This window comes from Melanostigma gelatinosum (genome assembly GCF_949748355.1).
Source record: "Melanostigma gelatinosum genome assembly, chromosome: 17".
In the NCBI taxonomy this organism is placed as follows: Eukaryota; Metazoa; Chordata; class Actinopteri; order Perciformes; family Zoarcidae; genus Melanostigma; species Melanostigma gelatinosum.
Genome location: NC_136650.1, coordinates 6,360,955 through 6,381,986, shown reverse-complemented (window position 1 = coordinate 6,381,986; position 21,032 = coordinate 6,360,955). Strand labels below are relative to the sequence as shown.

Below are 21,032 nucleotides of genomic sequence, written 5' to 3'. Positions count from 1 at the left end.
TAAAACGTTGATACTATTTGTATTAATTTAGTAAGAAAATCATATGAAAAAGATGGAAATACATGGATTTGGCCCCGACAGGTGCTAATGTGAATACACGGCTGCTCGTCTCTCTCCTGGTGCTCCCTCATAAACTGAAACGTGCTGTCAAGAAGAGAAATACTCTGTTACTTCCTGCTTATGATCCTCTTTCATCACTCAGTGTAAAAGTGTTGACTTGGTGCAACAAGCATGTTCTTGATGCCCCGTTAAAATCTCATCACAAGATCAACTCCAGATGAAAACTAAAAGCGCCATGTGGTGCTGTTGTTTCTTTGAGCTTTTCCCATGACTCTTCCTGAAATACGTTTGACCTTGTTTGCGGGGATGTCGGCGAACAAGTCTTGTTTGGTCCCAGGAGGAGGAGGAGGAGGAGGAGGAGGAGGAGGAGGAGGAGGAGGACAAAGCTCCTCAGTGAATATTTAGGATTTCACATCATCCCGCTCAGTGACCAGGGACTCGGACTCAGCTGCATCCTGCTGGGGGAGGCTGTTAAAGCAATTAGACCACATTACTCTGACTGACTGACCACAGAAGAACGAGCGCTTTAGAGCCTGCAGCTTCCACAGTATTGTTTTCTGCATATTTCCTGAAGTCCTTAGATGACCGTGTGCAGCATCAACCGGGATTCACTCAAAACAGTCTCCGTTTCTAAAGGGATTCACCCGGTTCTACCGTTTGAATGAGGACCATTTCAGTTCACATGTAGACGATTTGTTTGGACATTTGAAATGAAAACTTGACAGGGACGTCAGTGGATCATCATATTCTTTTTTTTGTATTCTTTCAAAGCTGTAATCCTCACAAAAGGAAAATTGCAATATAAAATCCTCTAACACGGCATATGACATTTTAAATATCAAGGTTCGCATATTTTAATTTAGTAACGTTTCTGGAAAAACAATCACGACAGAAAGTTCATTATTGACCTTGGAAACTGCAGCCGGACTGCTTTATTACAATGTTGTTATTATTCAGCAGGTATTAAATTGACTGGATCAGTCAAAAACAGACATTTCTGTCTATTTATTCAAAAACAGTCTCACTCTGTCCATCTGGATCTGGAGCTGATATCAATGACAATATTCAGCATGACAGGAGTATTGGGATGATAATCAAACTGGAAGACATCTATAATATGGCTGTTGGGCTGGAAACAGAGGGGGGAAAATATCATCCCTCGTGTGAGAATAGGTCAGGATAGGTCGTTATAAAACAAACTGTTTTAGCGAGAATAATATATTTTCTTCCTACTTATTTATTTTCCTGTGTCATTTTTTGTTCCACGATCTGGTCCAGTCGGTGGCGGTAAGAATCACCCCTTCTCTCCTCCAGTGGGGTCAGTCAGAAGGATTCAGTCATGCAGACTTTATTCGAATATACTATATTAATACTTTTAAATTATGAAAATATATGAAATGATCTGAAAAACGAAGGTCCTTTTGAGGATTTGTGCCTGTACTAATAACGGTGCTGTGCTGCCCCCCCCCCCCCTGTCCTGACAGGTGACAGGAAATGAAATAAAGATTTTCTGTTAAGTGGAAAAAAACACGCAGTGAACACGCACGCCTCATTACTCACACACCCCGAGGTCAAACGTGTGGAATGTATTCTGGTGTGAGCGAGAGTTTCCAACCAGATTGCATTACGTAGTTGGCGATGTTGAATGTGACTTGTGGGTGAGTCATGGGCTGACAGGAGACCTGGTCTCAGTCCCACTCTGCACTATCTGGATGGCTGAAGGAGACGAGGAAAAGGACACTACTGGGAGACAAATGTGCAGCGCGTCTCCAAACCTGCGTAAATGTCATAAGTTATGAATCACCAACCTAGTTAAAGAAGTGAAACCTACATTCACATCTGTTGAGCAACACAGTAGAGAAAAGGGCCAAATACAGTATTAATGTGCACTTTTGCTGACATGCTCTTAATTGACAATGCTAACAGGGGGTAAGCCAAATAGTTCAACTTCTTGGTGATGCTGAAAAGGGAATGAAGTCTTTAAGATTGGCTTGAAACCAACCATGTCTCCATAGAGGAGTAAAAACAGTCATTGTGTCATTCGTACCAGATGAAATGAGACTCTGGGATGGAGCCTGAAACCGACGAGTGCATTCCAGGGATGAACTGTTGCCAGTCGGCCCCTCCATCAGACGTGTTTGTCAGCAGCTCTGGTTCCTCTCCATCCCTCCACGTGGTGATACTGTGGGACCGGTTGTGACTAATGTGCTAGTCACTGCAAGATTCGACAACTTCCAAGTTTCGGGTTACTCTAAGGGAAAACGTCCAAACAAACAGAGAGAAGGCGAGCTGGAAGCCGATCGCCATTTAGTCCCACTGCATTCAAGAGAAGGCTGACATCTCTATGGCCTGACACACAAAAACATTCTCGATCTTTAAGTGGCACTACAGGTAAGATCAAAAGTAGTATCTTATGTATTAAACTCTCCCCGACTGTGTATTTCAATGGTATTTACAGATGTACTCCGTGTTTTTGGTGCAGCCTAGTGAAAAATGTGGGTACTTCATGCCGACTACATGTTAAAAGTTTTAACTTTTATAAACATTTGTTGGCCAAACACTATAAAAATACAACTTCCATGTGTGTGAATGACCCGTTTGTTAAAGTAGCAGTGTGTTCTTAAACTTCTGAATGACAGAACCCAGGGACCGTTGTGTAGACAGCACGATGCTGTCGACAGTTTGTGCTCCGTGTTTACCTTTGTAATTATTTCATAAAACAAACAGACAGAAAAGAATGTGCTGGCTATTTTCCACATTAGCTAGGCAAACACTGATTCTATTTGGACTAAGCTATTCCATAATACAACTTTTTATGGACCACGTGTGGGAACTCCATCCAACAATTGGTCAATTTAGATTCTTCACAGGCCTGCATCTGCCAGTGATTGACAGAAGAAACAAAGATTTAGGGTTATTACAGCACTTACTCCAGTGATTCTTTAACTGCTGTGATGAGTGAGTACGTCTTCATATAAACAACCAAAACATACTCTTTACTTGTATTTGATTTTATTTTTTGCAAAACAACCATGTAATAAAAGAATCCGGGTTATTCAGGAGTTATACGTCTATGATGTGATGCTTTAAAAAAACAAAAAACATAACTTTCTTACAATGGGAAATTAACCACATAATAAATACAATCTTTTTTGACACTATACAAAATGGTGTGTTACTAGCGGTGGGCCTCGTCAGGCCTCAAGTAACATGCAACACCATATTTCTACTTGGTAGGTTAAAATCGTAACCTTGACCAAAGGTAGGTGACGGGAGGCGGGGGGGGGGGGGGGGGGGGGCAAGCAATACACGCAGTACAGGCTGAAATATGACAACAGAAGAAAAAAATTAAAAAAGGTATACAAAGTTCATGAAGTCCAGAATTCTTGAGTTTCTCTACAGGTGTCCTCCTCATGTGTGTCCAGGTGTTCCAGTCGTCTTTGCTAAGTCGAATAGTCCTGCAGGACGACAGGAGACGAATAACGGCAACGGTTATTGAAATAAAGGCAGCGAGCCTCACAGCTGCAATGATAGGTCGATTAATCGCCTGCCAGGAAATTGATCAGCAACTGATTACGTAATAATGCTTTAAGTCAGAACAGATGATTTTTAAGCAAAAACGAAACCATTTGAAGATGCCATCTTGGTCTGCTTTAGATTATAAAGGCCGTTTTCACTATTTTCTGACATTGTAGAGACAAAACAATTCATCTAGAAAATAATCGCCAGTTGCGAGGCTAATAAATACAATCATTCGTTTCTGACCAAATAACAGTCTTACTGTACAAACAAAACAATAAGAACTCAACTTACAGCTCGTGGTTTCTTGTTAACCTTCATGTCAAATCTGCAACAAAAACGAAGAAAGGCTGCATTATATATCGATCATAAAGCTGGTTTTGATGGGAATTATGGTAAGAAGCGATACCACTACTACACCACGAAGAAGCCCAAAGGCAAGCTTATAACAAGAACACTAAATTACCATGTGTTTGTTCTTGTTCGTGCACAAATCTGAAGCCAGCCAAACATCTGACAAAACCAGCAATGTTTTCTTCAATTGCTGGAGCTGGGGAAGCGCATTCTGGGGTCGGAAAGATATGGAAATACCCAAATAACAAGCAGGAAAATCGAATGGAGATCAGAGTGCTGGATGTTGATTTGCATTCAAATGATGGAAGTGTTGGACATGCAGTATGACTGAATAACTAGCAGGCTTAAACTCAAAGTGTAGGTCAACAGAAGCAGACAGAGAGCAGAGGGTTCACAGCAGGCAGGATGTAAAGACCACAGGAGCAGGAAGTAAAATTCAGACTTACTCAAAGTCATAATCAAACATGGCAGAAGGACTGGGGGGGCGGCATTAGGGAAAGGAAGAGAGCAGCAACTGTTAATTCACCCACCTGAGTCTACAGCCCTACATAACAGTGCAGTCCGGACTTTACAGAGTGAGAGAACCACTCCGTCACAGTGAGTTCAGTGGAGCACCTGCTGTGTTAATATGTGGTTAGAACAGTGAGGCCTGAGTCAGGGAAAACCGGTTGACATGAAGTAGTAGTGGTGTATCGAACCATTGACGATCCGTACGGAGTAATTACAGTTTAACGTTAACCAGCAGTGTGAAAAAAAAAGAAGGTTTTACTGATAATCGTTATCCGCCAATATTCAGTAAAATAAGCTTTCAGGACATCAGCATTTAAGCTTCTCTATTCGCCGATGATGTTACATTATAAACGTGTTTCAATTGATAGGAGAGCTGGTAACGGTCTCATATACCTCTAATTGCAAACGTACAAAGGCTTCGTTCAGTTACATTGTGATGCGTTCAGGCTCTGTTTGGTGAAAATGAGTATTGGGTGAAGGTAAATGACGACGTTATCGTGATGTGTTCACATGTGATCTCGTAAAATGTAGTTTTGATGAGAAACTTGAATAAAACCAGTGGTTTGAAGGAGAAGTTTTCACAACATAGACAGACACTAGAGATGAATTATGAGCCGTTTACACTGGCTAGAAGCTGCTTATAATACATCATTAGAACTACTAATGGCAAGATTTGTTTTGATCAATAAAATTACAATCTTTTACACTGAATTTGGAGGAGTTTAAATGATTTTTGGGACGTGACAAAAAAAAAGAAGTCTGGAGCCTTGTAAATAAAATCGTGATCAAGGATCCCTAAAAGTTATATTTGCTCCCTTTTTTCTTTAGTGCTGATCCGAACCGTGAGTTTTATGATCTGTTGCACCACTAGTAAGTAGGTTGGTGACACACAGCCAACGTAATCATTCAAACAACAATTCTGCTGAACAGACCTATCAGTGAACAGTTTATTCAACTGACAACATTGACTCTTAAATCACTAAAACTAGACTTACCAATAACACTCAGTGCGTTTACAGGCTCTTAAGTTGGAGTTATTAAGAGTTGGATCCCCCAAAATAGGAAAGTTTCCCAAGATCACAAGGTAGGACATAGAAGAAAATACCACAATGTCCCGAAAATAATATTGTTTTCCCTACAAATTACATTTGAACAAATATTACATTTGAGTACACTGAAAAAGATTTAAATATTCACAACAGCAGATATTGCCATTCAAAGAGTCCGGCATAAACCCTGGTCACAAGTAGACACAGCTAAATGTCAGGAGGTCACTGCCTTAAAGTCGCCGGCTTATTATCTGATTTCTTTCTACAGAACATTCAGTCTGAATTTGAATCAGAGACTACGCCATGTTAACAAAATAAGATCCGGTAGGGAGGAAATCTTAGCCGGCCTGCTTAGGGATGGGTACCGAAACCCAGTATCACACTAAATCATTATAGACCACAGTATTGAAGCTATGACGTTATCAGTTATTTATGAACATTTTGGTGTGACTTGTTTCAACTAAACAAAACCACAAGCTAACAAGGAGCGGAGCAGAAAGGCCGCGGTAGAGACGGTGAAGTGAACCGGGTTAAGTGACGGTAACTACGACGACAACGCTCGTTCCTGTAAGCTCAATGAAATCTTTGCGTGTAAAAAGACAAATACTTCATCAAAACACATGTTCGACAAGCATGAACGTGTGGAATCTGCTCTGTCAGCAGTCTCATCCATCGCCGCTATGTCTACATAAGCGCAGGGTGCTCGCTCAGCTAATAGCGAACTACAGACAAACTGAAACAAGAGCCGTCTATATTCTGTCAAACTGTTTAGCTTTTGTTTGTTCTTGTAAATGTGTCTGCTGAGACAAAGCAGCACTCCTCTTTCTACCAGTGAATCACATCAGCAGAGGGGGAACCGGCAAAAAGAGAGACACTGACGGGTACCAGCGTTTGTCACGATTGATTTTACTGCAATTTTATATTTGTTGTGAGATATTATGAGGGTATACTGTGACTTCGGTGGTGTAAAAATCACTGTTAAAGCTCTACAAACAACATTTATTTTCTTAATAGTAGTGTTATCGATAAACTCCTAACGAGGCCTGCTGTATTGTAAACATGGATTTACATAAACAACTTTCTCCCAGTAACCTGGTTTCTTGTGTGCATGTAAACACACTGATTTACTTTAATTGGGTGTCAATTAACAGCACAATCAGAAGGCAAAAACCGCTGAGATCAATCGGCATGATGACACACTGCTTCTTGGATCTTCATAGTGTACCTGTGTCTGTTTTTGTTCTTCCTCTTCTTGTGGCTCCCGTGATGGCTGCCTGAGGAGGAAGAGGAGGCAGCTTTCTGAGGCTTTAGGTCCTGCAGCGTTGAGTCCACATCCTCTGTGTCCTCCTGGCTGGGCTCGTTCTCTTGGTTCTGAAGATCTGGAGAGGCGTCGCTTTCCGTGCCGCTGCCCGCATCACCTGACGGGACGCAAACGGCAGCACAAATTCAGTGTCAGAAAGACGCCAAAGACTATGACGGAGGAACTGGCTACTTGGCTTGAGAACATTTTTTTTAACTCACGTTTCTCATTCATGTGATCGGGTATCCCACCGAGTGCACAAACTGCCTGAAAAATCAAAACAGAGAGAGCAGTGCATTAGTAGTTATTTTCTTGTCATGCCACAAATGAGTAGCTACGGTATTGTGTGAAAAAGTCCAGCGAGAGGAACTTACTGCAACTGATGTGACGGATGACTTGCTGAATAAACGCTCGGCTTCCTTGAATTTCCTATTCCTTCTATCAGTCTTACTATTGGAGTTCCTGTTAGAAGATCAGAAATATGGTTAATGGTGCTTTTGATTAAGGGTGCTCCGATCAATACGCTAATATTCATTCTGAATGGTTTGATCGGTGGTCTCTATGAAGGCTGATCAGAGGATTCATCGCTTCTGAATGGAAACATTTTCAATACTCATTTGCCTGCTTTTTCTTGCCTGCTCCTTCAATAACTCTGAAAGGAACTCGGCCACACACGCACACACACACGTCAGAGCTCCTCGACCGGCTCACCATCTGCTGAATATAATTTCCTCGCCTGTTTGATCTAGTTCTTCCACAAGCAAATCTGGCAAAAAAACAACAACACACCGACTCTACTAAAAACAAAAGGATACATTATGATATGAATTAGATTGTGATACACAATATTAATGTGGCTGAAATTCAATTTGCACACATCCCTCTGCATATTTGTTGTGAATTTTGGAAATATTTTTCCAATACATTTTTACTTTTGGACTTCACAACACCCTGGAGTTATTGGAAATGTTCAGATCACACAAGTCTGAAACAATCTGAAGGCAGCCTCCACTGGAATCCACACACATAATAATTATAATGTCCAATTGATATATATGAATTATTCTCCACCTAAAAATGTCATGAATCGGGCCTTGAAGCAGTGGGATAGCACTACGTTCCCACCACCCACCTGCTCATTAATTTTGTGACATTTAGACAGTGATCATTTTATAACAAAGCTGAAGAGAAAATGTGTGTGGTTTCCAGTTACGTAATGAAAAGCAATTACACAAACACTTGTGTATATTGAGATGATTGTGATTGCTGTAAAATTGACTAATTTCTTCTACATATACACTTCATGAAGACTTATGCAGACAGTGCGACAGTAATGTATCTGATATACTTACTTTTGGTTGGTGAGGTATCGGTCCCATCCTCTGATGATGTTGCCATACATCTGAGTGTCTTCTAGATAGCTGCCTTCAAATGCATATATTTGTCTTTCTAAGTTCACCAGTGTCTCCTATAAAAAGATGCAAACTTGAATTAACTGTGAGAAATTACTGGTACTGTGCACAGATGATCAGACAAATGTGTTAGAATGTTTGTCAGACTCTTGATTTTATGTCAAGGGTCCAGAGACAGATGAGTTATCTGAACTGCAAGAAGAGTAAAGCTGCCGGGGGAGACAAGTCTGACTACGACAATTAGTAGTTAACTCACTGCTCTTGTTTCTGCATGACTTGTGTTGTCACCATGCATGTTCCTTGTGAATGAACGCTAGCCGAACGTAACTATAGGTGTACAATGCGCCCATAAAGCCAACGTATCGCGAGAACTTTGCCAACCGGGCGGCGGCTAAATTGAAGCTATGCTAACAAGTTAGCATATTCGCTGCAGTATAAACGGTATTATTTACAAATATAATGTATTTTTTTTAAATTAGCAACACTTGAGTGTAACTAAATATTCCCACAATATTCCACGTGTGATGGGTGGATAACAGTTAGTAACGCTACGCTCCCTACAGTATTGTCGTAACGGTAACGCTAGCTAGCTAGCCAAGTTAGCAAGAGCTACTATTTAGCACTACTCTAATGAACGGCCCAGAGATAGCTAACGGCATTAGCTTAGCAGTTAGCAAGGCCTCAGCTAGCAACCGCTGAGATTAAAGTTAAGAGTTACCTGTAATTCTACATGGTTAAACAACACATTTAATGCAGCATTAATTTTTGAGGGAATAGCGGTTCCGTGGACTCACAGCGAGTTCTTGTTTCCTCTTCACCAGCTCTGCGAGCTCCCGGCGGGTGTCCGGGATCTGTGGTGGAGTCGCCTTCGCATGCATCGCCATGATGGATAGAGCTAACTGAAGAAACAAAACAGAGGCGGGTTGGTATAAAGCGCCTGTTGGACGACCGTATGACCGACAGATGGCGCTAAAGGACCGCGTCAGCGGGAAACACGCTCTGTTTTTACGTTTCCATAACAACGATAAATGTGAGTTTATAACTTATAACTTCATAACTTAAAATAAGAACAGATTTACTGACTTTCTACGTGATAACCAACTGAAGCATGGCCAAGAACCGAGGAGTCAACGTTAATAAACGTGAGTCTAAGTGAAAACTTTATTTCATTTTTTAGCGAATGAAGACTATATCATAATTATTTTTTTGATTTAAATGCAGATGCGATTCCGGCCTACAACGTTTCATCCTCAATTCCAACAAAATACCAATGTGTGGTGATATCAAATGAAGAAAAGAAGGGGTTTTCATCTCAAACTAGGAGATTCCCTTCACAAGTCTGTCTGGTAGGGACTCACCCAACATCAGTTTAAGTATTAGCCAACAAACAACGCAATCTAAACACGATGATGTGTGTTTGTTTCAGAGTGAAAATCCAGGACCAGGCAGCTATGAATTAATGTCCAGCCCTGAAGTCGAAAGTCCTTCCTTCTCAAAGAAAGGCACCACAGGTTTTGTTGCATCAAAGGTCAGGCTCCCCAAGTCATGTGCACAGATTTCAGGTGCGCTCAGCAGGGCCGTAGCCAGGATTATAAAGACACGGAGGTCAAGTCAAAGACAATGTCACACTTATTTGAAACCTTCATATTTTACAAAATATGTTATTCATTTAAGTGTTAACTTAATTTAACATACATTTCTATAAATCCTATTTCCCACATGACAGTCTAAAATATGTCCCATGACTACTAAAACCCCCAAAAGTTTAGATTCAGCTGATTGCCTGTCAATACACCAAATATGCTGTTGCAAAATGGAGAATTATTTGTCATATCATCCTCTCCAATAGACTGCCAGGGCTTCCAGTGACCCGCGGAGAGGCTTCCCAGGACCAAATGCATACAACCTGCAGAGCACCTTCATAAACAAGAATAACTTCAGCATTGGACTCTCCAGGGTGTTCAGGTTGCCTGTGGCTGTGCAGCTGGATGGTCCGAAGCACGAAACTCCAGCCCCGAATCAATACGATGTATGTATGTGGATTGTGCAAGTGTTTAAATCCTGTGCTGTGCATCCTGTAGTTAATGTGCAGCCTTTTTTTATTGACAGGTCAGTTGTGATAGAAGAAAGAGCTTTTCCTCAGTGGCTGGTACATCAACTTTCCTGTCAAAAACTGAACGCGACACTTTTTCCCCAAACAAAAGTGTGCCATCACCATGTAATTACCTCTAAGTTCTCTATGAAAAGTCAAGTATAATGTCATTTTAATGTATGAATTTTATGTATCTTAATCTTGCATCCTAAATATGTTAAAGGCCACTATGAGGTGAGCGGCCACTTTATCCAGAACGGCTCCAAGGCAGTCTCGTCCCCCTTCAAATCAAAAACTCAGAGATTCCCTCCTCTGATTGACCACCGTGTACCAGGCCCAGGAGCCTACAGTCCCCATCAGACCCCTGCACCGGTGAAGAGGGCCGCCCTGCCGTAAGTAAACGCATAATATGTATCGCTTTGGTTAAGTTTTCCCCGCAGCTATTCCTTTTCAATTGTCTAAAAGTGTAAATCCTGTGAACTGTGTTTGTAGGAGGGGATTCTATTTGGCAATATCAGCTCCTGCTAAGATAGTGCCCAAGGACCCTCCCTGGCCAGGCCCTGGGCACTACGACATCAGGGATTCTAATGGCCTGTCTAAGCATCCCATGCCCACAGCTGCATTTGCATCCAGATCTGAAAGGACACCACAAAACTCACGGGCCGACATGATGCCAGCTCCAGGTATTCAACAACTGGATGTGCCAGAATTTTCTTCAATTAATCAAAGATAAAACAGAAGTAATTGTTTTTGGTACCAAGGACGAACAATTGAAAATCACCGCTCAGCTTCAGTCACTGATGTTAAAACCCACAAACCAAGCCAGAAATCTTGGTGTAGTTATGGATTCAGACCTCAACCTGAACAGCCATATCAAGACAATTACAAAATCAGCCTACTATCACCTGAAGAATATATCAAGGATTAGAGGATTTATGTCTCAACAGGATTTGTAAAAACTTGTCCACGCATTTATCTTCAGCAGACTGGACTACTGTAACGGTGTGTTTACAGGTCTCTGTAAAAAGTCCATCAGAAAGCTGCAGCTGATTCAGAACGCTGCAGCTCGAGTCCTCACTAAGACCAGGAGGGTGGACCACATCACTCCAGTTCTGAGGTCTTTGCACTGGCTTCCTGTCCAACAAAGAATTGACTTTAAAATCCTGCTGTTGGTTTACAAAGCACTGAATGCTTTAGGGCCAAAATACATCTCTGATCTGCTACTACCTTATGAACCATCCCGACCCCTTAGGTCGTCTGGGACCGGTCTACTTTCTGTTCCCAGAGTCAGAACTAAACATGGAGAAGCAGCGTTCACTTTTTCTGCTCCACATATCTGGAACAAAGTCCCAGAAAGCTGCAGGTCTGCTGAGACCCTCAGCTCATTTAAATCAAGATTGAAGACTTTTCTGTTTGCTGCTGCCTTTAATTGAACCACATTCAATTCATATATTAATCAATTTCCTGCATTTCTGCATTTTACTGCTGAATTTTATTTCTTACACTGTTTCTTTAATTGTTTCTTTTCCCTTATGTTTTGATGCTTTTAATGGTTTTATGTGAAGCACTTTGAATTACCTTGTTGTTGAAATGTGCTATACAAATAAACTTGCCTTGCCTATTGCCTGCCCACGACATAAAGCTCTATGTATTTGACAAGAAATGATTGTCTGTTGGCATTTAAGTATATTCTTGTGCTACATAAGCTGAGATTCTGCAGTGAGGTGGTTGTGGTGTGAAATGCCATCATTTTCATGCACTAATTTGCTCCTTGTAGTCACATGCTAATTTGTACAGCTTTAAATTTGCATTACATTTGCATCCCTACTCTGAGAGCTGTTCAAATTTAGTGGGAAATGTAGGAAACTGCTGACTTAAGTATATGTAAATGAGGCAGGGTGAGGAAAAGTAGGAGCAGATGAAATTTGAATGACAACATTTTACCATGAAGTAACTACATTCTGGGTTATGCCGCTCGACACATACAGTCAGAAAGTTTAGTGAGGGTTGACTGGGGTTAAGTTTTGTTGTCGCACTTTCACCTGTTATTTATCGGTTATGATGATGTGCTACTAAGCCCACAACCTCACAGATGATGTCACTGATAAACTGGATTCCTGTTTTATTCACATCGGTTTTTTTAATAGCCATGGTTATCCCCCCCAAAAATACATTTTTCTAAGCCAAGGTGTGACCTAGAGAAGGAGATTGACACAAGCGGCACAAACAATGCGTTCTTTTTGGCCTGGAGCTGAATGGGTAATTTCACCACCTACTTCAAGCTGTGACACATTTAAAGAAGGAATGCCCCTCATGGGCTTCAGGGGATTTGTGCAGGAGACCAGAGCTCTCGCTCATTGAACATTCATCTCTGTCTCTTTTCGCCTGGAGCAAGAGAGAAGAGCAACTCCCCTGCAACTGGTCGCTGTCCTGTTATATAAAGGTCAACTTGATTTTAAAGTTCCAGGCAAAATTAGAAATCATGCACAACTCTGGTGGGAGTGGCTCAGGTTGCCCATTTGTCTGACATCACGTTCTCTGGCTGTGTGTAGTCTTAGTTGTTTGATATGATTGCAAGTATGACAGCATTAAGTTATGCTTCCTCTCTTTTTGTCCAGGTTTCTATGATCCACAGATTCCACAGAAGCAGTCCTTCTTCTACAACGACTCCAGAGTCTGGCTTCCCATGTAAAGCTTTCAGGGAAACCTGCACTGCAGATATGTACAATTCTCACACACATGAACTATCTGTATTAAAAAGTAAACCATCAACTTGATTTCTCCAGAGTGGTGATATAAGGGAAGGCAAATCTTTTGAAAGGCCGTATGTTTTATCCTCACCTCGATATCCTGATGCTCTTATCTGTAGATGACATAGAAGTAGGTGTTGCTGGGTAACCGACAGCTGCTGGTCCGGTCAGTGGTGCGCCATGGTAACAGCTGAGAGCTTGAGATGACACCACTGTGCCAACTGCTAGAGGGCAGACAGAGGGGTGGAGTGTGACTGTATGTGAGCAATGTGACTGACCGGGCCTGAGGCAGCAGGGTGGTGTTTAACCCCCGAAGAACATATGGACACATCGGTCATCAGCCTTTATCGGATGTTGCATTGTTGGAACAGCGGCTACAACACTTTTCTGACTCCACAATGAGTTAGCTGTGAGTTGTAGCTCATTGTTTAGCGGTGCACAACTTTACTGTTTTGATTTACTCTCACAGCACTGATGGCGTCATTGTCATAGAAAAAGGCTTTCAAATTCCTACTGCACACTACCTGCTCAGCAGCAAAGAGCAGACAGACAGTTCGAGAGCTGGTGAGAATATTAGCAGCTCAAGAAACAGATATTTCCCTCAGGAGACGGGGACAAAAGAAAAATAGAGCTAAAAGAGTTACATTCATCAGGTGTACACAAACACAATGTGAATAATAATATCACTCTGTAACTGCTGGATGATATGTCGATGTTGCATCCACAACTTGTTTCCACTCATCCCAAATGGCCAAAAAAATGTCTATTATTGCAGGTTTGAACAGCAGCCGGTTTGCGAAGCTTGGCTTAAAGACTGGACACAACAGTAATACATATAGTAATATAAATAAGCCTACCAGCCACCAGGTCCACATGTACTACCTTTTTTGTTTAATCTGTACAAAAAACAGTGTTAAAATATATATATATATTTTTGCAAAAGGTTGTTTCTTGACCAGGCACAGTAACTTGGCAACCGCAACCGCAAATTGTAATTAGTAAGGCAGGTCACACATGCCCAAATGCAGTTTAACGTAAAGATGCAAATTGCTTCGCCACCAGAGGCAAATGTATGTTTTTCCCCCTTTGACTAGAAGGGACGCGCGCCTTTAAACTTCAGTTTTACCACGTAACAAACAAACAAGGTCTAACTTTTTAATTAGTGAATTTCAGGTGACGCTATTACCGGTATGTGTGTTTTTGTTATTTGTAGACTGAGCCAGGCTAGCTGTTTCCAGTATTTATGCTAAGCTAACCAACTGCTAGCTGTAGCTTCAAGTGGTATCTCATCTCAAATCTCTGCCGCAAAGCAAAAGCCCTGAAGATGTATAAACAGTGGCGTGGCATTTTAGTGTTCATCAGACGCAGCTGTTGACATGGAAATGAATCTCAGGGAGAGGTATCTGCTCTCTGGAAATTACAGATTTAAACAACAACATGGTGCTAAAGAGTTGTTTATTTATACCTCAAGCCTTTTTTTTGTTCCATCCGCTAAGACAGAGGATGCTAGCCAGTTAAGCCACAGTGTCATCTGCTCGCGAGGAGGAAATCAGTTGGCCATTTTTCTCCCGCTCTGCACTCGATAACCGCAGCAACTGCAGACTTGCTTGACTCCCACGCTGTGGCAGCTGGAGTTATATTCAGACTCTGACTTCAGCAGTGTGCTCTCCAAATATGTCTGCTCACCCTGTAAAACCAAACCATTGTGAACGTGGTGGTTTTTACAATGAGGCACATTTCATAACTCTCTTTTGCAGACATAAATGTCTTCTCCCCGCCTGGTCAAACACGCAGGGAGGATCCAGACCAATGTTTTAAGTGTAACTGCAGGCTTTTCAGGCCTTTGTGGTCGTGTGTAGGAGGGGCAATTAACTACATGCCTCTCTGGGTTTATGGGAGGCGCTCTGAACCTCCCTATGTTTCAATCAGGTGCGGGCGAGTGTGGACATGTACTCCCTCAGAGGAGTGTATAGAGAGTCTCATTGAGAAAGCACTTTGTTGTAGGAAAAGTTGAAGGATACATGCGGATTGAATCAGTTCCTCGTGGATCTTCGCTGATTAAAAACTGTACTGTCTTCGTGTATTTAAGTGCTCTTATCTGGTATGTTAGCTTAGATTTGGCTCTAAATGATACCAATAATAGTCTGAGAGATACGATTAAACTAATTTGACTTGCTAAAGTGACGCTGCCTGCCTCAGCCATGTGTTGCTTGGCAGCGCATCAGTGGATTGCAGGCACAATTTGTTCTGCCATCATTTTATGAGCCTTGCATGAAACAGTGTATTTATGGAATCCCTGAGAATCTGAAGTATGAGAAAAACCACGTATGGCGCTTGAGGATTTTCCTCTCATGTTTGTCCATCACAATTTAATTTTCAAGCCATGCTTGTGGCGAAGGGGATGTCAATGTGGACCAAATGAACTCAATGACTAACGGATAGATTGCCATCAAAATTTGCACAGGCATTCATGGTCCCCAGAGGAGTACTCTTCATGACTTTGCTGACCCCCTGATTTTTAGTCGAGTGCCATCAACAGATTGACAATTTTTGGCTTTTATTGACATGTTTCGACAATTACTGGATGGATTACGATGGTACAGATATTCATGGTGCCGAGACAATTAATAATAATGACGTTGGTGAACCCTGAATATTTGATCAATCACCATCATAAGGTCAAAAATGTTTTTAGTCCAGCCGACTTTTGTTTATGATAAAATACCTGCAAAACCAATTCCCATCACATTCCCATCAGCCTCAGCTGTACGTCATGTTTAGAGCTAATTAGCAAATGTTTGCATGATAGCACGCTAGAGTAACATTCTACCGGCTGAACATCAACAACCGATTCATACTGCTGCAATGGAGGGAGGATGAGACCTGAGGGGAACTTAAAGGATTAGCTGAAGTCTGTTCATCGTTTCATTGCAATCTTTGTCTGAATACGGTCACCAGTGCCACAACGAATCCCTTCAACGAACAAGATTTGCCCAGATGAATAAGGTAATTTATTTATTTTGAGGTTATAGAATATGACAACATCTCATCCCCTCTCCCATCTAACACATGACTTACAGTAGCAGATAAACAACACAAGTTTACAGTGTGACCGGTGTCATCAAGTGCCTCTCAACCCGCCTGCTGTCGGATTTTTCTGGCAGATGTGAACATTTAGCAACAAATACTGTGGAATGTTTCTGGTGGTCTATTGGTCCAGTGTGTCCATGTACAATGTGTGTGTGTGCGTTCAGAAGGAGACATATTTTTATGCAGATGAACAAGATATGTAAGGTTTATTGAGCACTTCCTGCCTTTCCTCTGCCGCTGTATTGCATTTCCTGCACTTGCAAATCCCAGAATCAACAGATCTTTTGTCTTTTTTACCAGACACTCCAGACTCAGCAACAGAGCCGTCTGCTCCTTCACAGGCAGTTCAGATTCCATTAGACCTGATGTAGCTGCTTCTCTTCCCCTCTCATGTGTCGCCAGTGGATTGATTAGCAGTGTTTTTAACACATCACAGGCTATCTTTAGCATCCCTGCCATGTTTATAGGAATACTTCAAAATAAAAGAAGCTATAGGTCAACTAAAAAATGTTTCGGATTGATAGTTTTTGATCATGTGAAAGAGTTTTTAACAGGCAATATTGGAATGTAGGCTGAACTATGAGGAAAAATAAATAAGTCTCTAGCGTCAGCCGCAATAATCAAGGAGTCCGGAGGTCTATGAAGTCCTTATGTCTTCACCAAGCTAAGTGGGTCATGCATATTTTATCTCTCTGGTAAAACCCACATTGGATTTTTAGCATAAAGCAGAGCTCTAACATCATGTTGTATCTATGCTCTAAGGAGTCTCAAAATTAGGTGTTGGGGAAACATTTTATTCTTTGAATATGTTGGTCATCAGGGCCATCCTTTATGTCCTGCAGATTCAAGAAGAAAAAAAAAACCAGAATGTACACAGATGACCTCATCGATATTTAATCTGAATTTCTTGATTCAAATTACCAAAAAAAGCAACTTTTTTCTGGTAAGAATATTTATAAAATGCCTCTTTTTAAAAATGAATGACTCTCCTCCTCAACTCTGTAGAAGTCACGTATGAAGATGAACTGACTGTTATTTTGGCAAATATGTTTTTTTTTCTGCAGTGTATATAGGATTGTATATCCATGCATTGGAAGGTTTTGCAGAGACATTTGGATGTTACTTTGTATCATTCTTTCTTTATTAGTATTCCAGTGAGGTTTTAGTTTTCATGTGCTGGTCAAGGCCAATTGCAAAGCAATAATATCAGCATTTTTCCTCATATATATCTTGTCCGTAGCGTAAATAATACCATTGACTGTTACAACCCGTTAATTAATTACTTTAATCACACATACAGTCCGTGTTATACGGTGTTATGTCAATTCACCTCGTTCCAGGCAGCAGGGCTGTTTTCAGCTGCTGAAAATCATCTGATGGATCAAACCATTCGTGGTGTCCAATGGGACACTTTCTGTCCCGTTACTGCGGCCAAACCCGATGAGAGAGTTCTAACTGTAAATTAAATGAATTGTTTCGCGTTTTTAATTTGTATTCGATGGATTATTTGTGATGGTGTTTTGGTAAATGAGTTGTGTCCCTTACGAAAAAGTTGGTACAGTCTAGTTGTCCAGCATGCGGTTTTTCGTTGCGATCGGCGGCGTCAAAATATCATGAGGGAGAACGAGACATATACCGGAAATTGAGCAATGCTGCTTTCAGAATAAAACACGGTTGTTTTTGCGGTACCTGAAACATTTAAAGTAATTGTTCAAAATCGATATGTGTTAATGAATCATTAATTACAACCATAGTAGTAGTTTCAATGGAATTACATTGGGGCTGTTCCACTTTGTAGTGAGGAAGATTCTGGGATAACAGCTGTATGGATATATCATGCAAAATTCCTACTAATACTTTCGTATTATTTGTCCTGTCGGTTTAGTGTTGTATGCCTAAATCATTGTTTGTATTTTCTAACTGTGACCTACCAAAGGACTGCAAATCAAATTAGGCTTTCAGCTAAATCTTGTACAATACAGTGAAGAGCCGCATTTGTGTTTGATATATACACCTATAGGCTATATCATGCTGCAACAAATAGTTCTCAGATCTTTTGAATATAATGACCATACTTTGGAAATCTGTTTCAGTATTCTTCCAATCTGTCTTCTAATAGCCTCCTGTTGAAATGCATTGTTTGTGTTTAATTCGTTTTTTAGACATATTGAATGGTCATGGTTTGCTACTTATTGTATGTGAAAATCAGAAAGATTTATTTGAAAATAAGTTTACAGTTACCTAATTCTTAACTTTGGAAATAATTGAAAAAGTAAATCTCAGAACCCATCGAACCCATGTGAACGGATATGCCTCTGGGAACAAGCGGTTATATTTCTGGGGTTTCCGGTAAAAAAAACATTGATAAGAAGTGAAAACGAGCTGGTCGTTCAGCAACTTGAAATACTATGGCATCATTTTATTCTAAAACATCTGACCGGAAGTAGTTTTTATCAGTCTTTGCAACTTGACTCTGGTCCTCACAGGACTCGCTGAAGCTTTTTATTCTCACACTGTAAATTTTCCACTAACGACTCGCTGGATTGGACCGAGTCTCTAATTTTAACAAGACACTGACATCTGTTTATTCCAATTCAGCATTTCTGACATTCCCAGTCGTTTCTTTTTTTTTTGTTGGATCCTGTTTTTATTTCCACATTATTGTTTTGGTCACTTTTTCTTTCTATTCCGGTTGGATTTACAAAGGGCGTGTTTGGGGCGATCTGTACTGGGAGTTTCATCTCATGTACTTCTGCGACTCTGAGGAATGACAGCGAACGGGAATCGGTCCGCCTGAATGGAAACAATGGATTATAAAGAGCTTGGACATCATTTCGGAGAGAAGCTGACGCTAACAGACAAATGTGAGTATAATAGGTTACGGTCAATAACGTCGCTGTAGAATTAAAGAGGGTGGTGGTTGTGATTGTGATTATTATGTGTTCTTTCCCCCTTAATCTTTTTATCCTACCAATCATAATTAAAGTGTGTCGGTATTTTCCAGCCCTTCTGGGCACTCAACACTCAAGATGCAACAGCTGCAGCACTACAACACATCCGATTCCTCCCACTTCAAATCTTAAAAGATGGGATGTTTGTCCGTCCTGCTGTAATTTCCCCCCACACTCAAACAGCGGGCTGTGTGCACCTCTCTCTATCAGGAGGGTCCTAACCAGCAAGAGATCCTGGAAATGCTGCACTGAGCTGTGGTCTCCATTACCAAACACGTCAGTGGTGCACAGGGGTGAAAAATGGCCCACACACATAAATACAATGAGGCAAGCTGGCGCAGCTGAAAACACTGCAAAAAAAGAGAAGAAAATCACTCTTAGCACACAGTATTAGTGAGATACTAAACAGATTCCATGCAGGGAAAACTCCTCTTTAATCTCGGTCAGTGTCTTGCTCAAGAGCACATCAGCGGCTGATGTTAACATCTGCATCTCTAACTGATGGTTCCTCACACTGACCAGAATCTTTGTGGCTGATCCAGTAGCCCTGTGAAGATTTTATTTCAGTGAAATCCTCATAATTATAAGCCAATATTAGTGAGTCCGATTTCCTCTTACACTTACATGCTATAATGATTTAATTATGTTAATATTACATGAAATAGACCAGCAAAACCCAAAACATGTTATTCCAAAAGCCTGGAAAAGAAGGATATATGCACAATTTATTTATCTAGTATTCCTGTTTTAATATATATACATATAACATATATATATATATATATATATATATATATATATATATATATATATATATATATATATATATGTGTATATTGGCTTATATCAATTTGTGGTGTCTTGTATCCTTCACACATCTCCCTTTGACCCCCCCCCCCCCCCCGCTCTATTTCCACTGGATGTGGAGAGCATTGGATGGAGGGAGAAACGTTTGCTGCAGCTTTTCATCACCGCAAAGGCAGGCTGTCATGGTGCTGGCTCCCTGCATGTGTGGGTGTCTATAGGCTGCTGCATGTGCATCGGCTGTTGCAAGGCGAAGAATAGCAACAGATACTGGAAATTCTGGGGCCAACACTGATTCATATTTGCGAGTTCGATAACGATATATGGGTCATCGTAATTGTTTTTTCTTACATGAACACATAACATAAGCAAACTATCTTGATATGGGTCCCTTGGATTTTGTTTTGTAATACTTGGACCAAGACCGCCGGCTCTCTGGAAGTCAAACTTTGTAACGGTGCCACTGGCTGGAAGTTTCTGTGGTGCAATGTCTTGTTAATTATCGGCCGACACACCTCGATACAGATATCTATATATACGTGCAGTAATCTGGTTAATTTATCGTTTCAAGCTCGATTAGACACCTGTCAACAAGCACAGGTCTCCTTTTGGTTACAGTCCTGATTCTGGTCTCTTCTGAGAAGGACTCCTTGGCGTTCACAATCAAAGAGTCATAATTAGTCTGAAGCGATCCTGAGTAAAGGCACAAAGATGACATTTAAAGGTATTTCTCTTTTTCTTTCTGTTTTTTATCCACTCGTGTTAAAAAAATACACCTATTGCTGCATTGATATTGGGACGTTAAAATGGTTTACAGTCGTAGAATTGTGATGCTTTGTTTGTCGACTTTGAGTATACATTGAACCGGAGGCTGCTTGTTCAGTGGTCAAAAGAAGGGAAATAACATCCTGTGTGTGTGTTTGAGGGATGCTTGTCAACTTTGAAGCTGTTTTTAGGGGCTCGATCGTGTAACCTTTGTATTAATTCTTCTTCAGAGGGGTGATTTCTGCTGGAAACAGTGCGTTTATTGAAATACTCAAAGAGCTCGTATTGTTCTTGAGCAGGTTCGCCCATGGAAAAGTGATCTGAGGTGGAAAACAAAGCGTGTTTTGGTTGTAGTCAGAGCCGCAGCATGCAGCAG

The 21,032-nt window shown here is 41.1% G+C and overlaps 3 protein-coding genes across 8 annotated transcripts in view; 2 read left to right on the top strand and 1 right to left on the bottom strand.

Moving 5' to 3' along the window:
* Nucleotides 1-3,096: 3,096 nt before the first annotated feature.
* Nucleotides 3,097-9,088, bottom strand: meaf6 (MYST/Esa1-associated factor 6; the record flags this gene model as incomplete). 2 transcript variants are annotated; one of them, XM_079287612.1, is made up of 8 exons in its annotated part: nucleotides 3,097-3,518; nucleotides 3,874-3,907; nucleotides 4,380-4,409; nucleotides 6,718-6,910; nucleotides 7,014-7,059; nucleotides 7,167-7,254; nucleotides 8,145-8,260; nucleotides 8,999-9,088. In XM_079287612.1, 8 exons carry the CDS (start codon nucleotides 9,086-9,088, stop codon nucleotides 3,504-3,506), a joined length of 612 nt encoding a protein of 203 aa, XP_079143738.1. In that variant the 3' UTR covers nucleotides 3,097-3,503. The 2 variants fall into 2 exon arrangements, with proteins under 2 accessions (XP_079143738.1, XP_079143739.1); XM_079287613.1 differs by lacking the exon at nucleotides 4,380-4,409.
* Nucleotides 9,089-9,312: 224 nt separating this feature from the next.
* Nucleotides 9,313-12,988, top strand: stpg1 (sperm-tail PG-rich repeat containing 1; the record flags this gene model as incomplete). The annotated part of the gene is made up of 8 exons (XM_079287749.1): nucleotides 9,313-9,346; nucleotides 9,426-9,550; nucleotides 9,631-9,751; nucleotides 10,085-10,233; nucleotides 10,314-10,422; nucleotides 10,520-10,688; nucleotides 10,789-10,979; nucleotides 12,915-12,988. 8 exons carry the CDS (start codon nucleotides 9,313-9,315, stop codon nucleotides 12,986-12,988), a joined length of 972 nt encoding a protein of 323 aa, XP_079143875.1.
* Nucleotides 12,989-18,639: 5,651 nt separating this feature from the next.
* The window catches only part of LOC306791515 (uncharacterized protein), a 39,786-nt gene continuing 37,393 nt past the window's right edge, over nucleotides 18,640-21,032 (top strand). For all 5 annotated transcript variants that reach the window (XM_079288273.1, XM_079288272.1, XM_079288274.1 and 2 more), the window contains exon 1: nucleotides 18,640-19,000. In XM_079288273.1, the coding sequence (XP_079144399.1) occupies nucleotides 18,934-19,000 (67 nt within the window). In that variant the 5' untranslated portion in view covers nucleotides 18,640-18,933. The remainder of the gene's footprint in view (nucleotides 19,001-21,032) is intronic.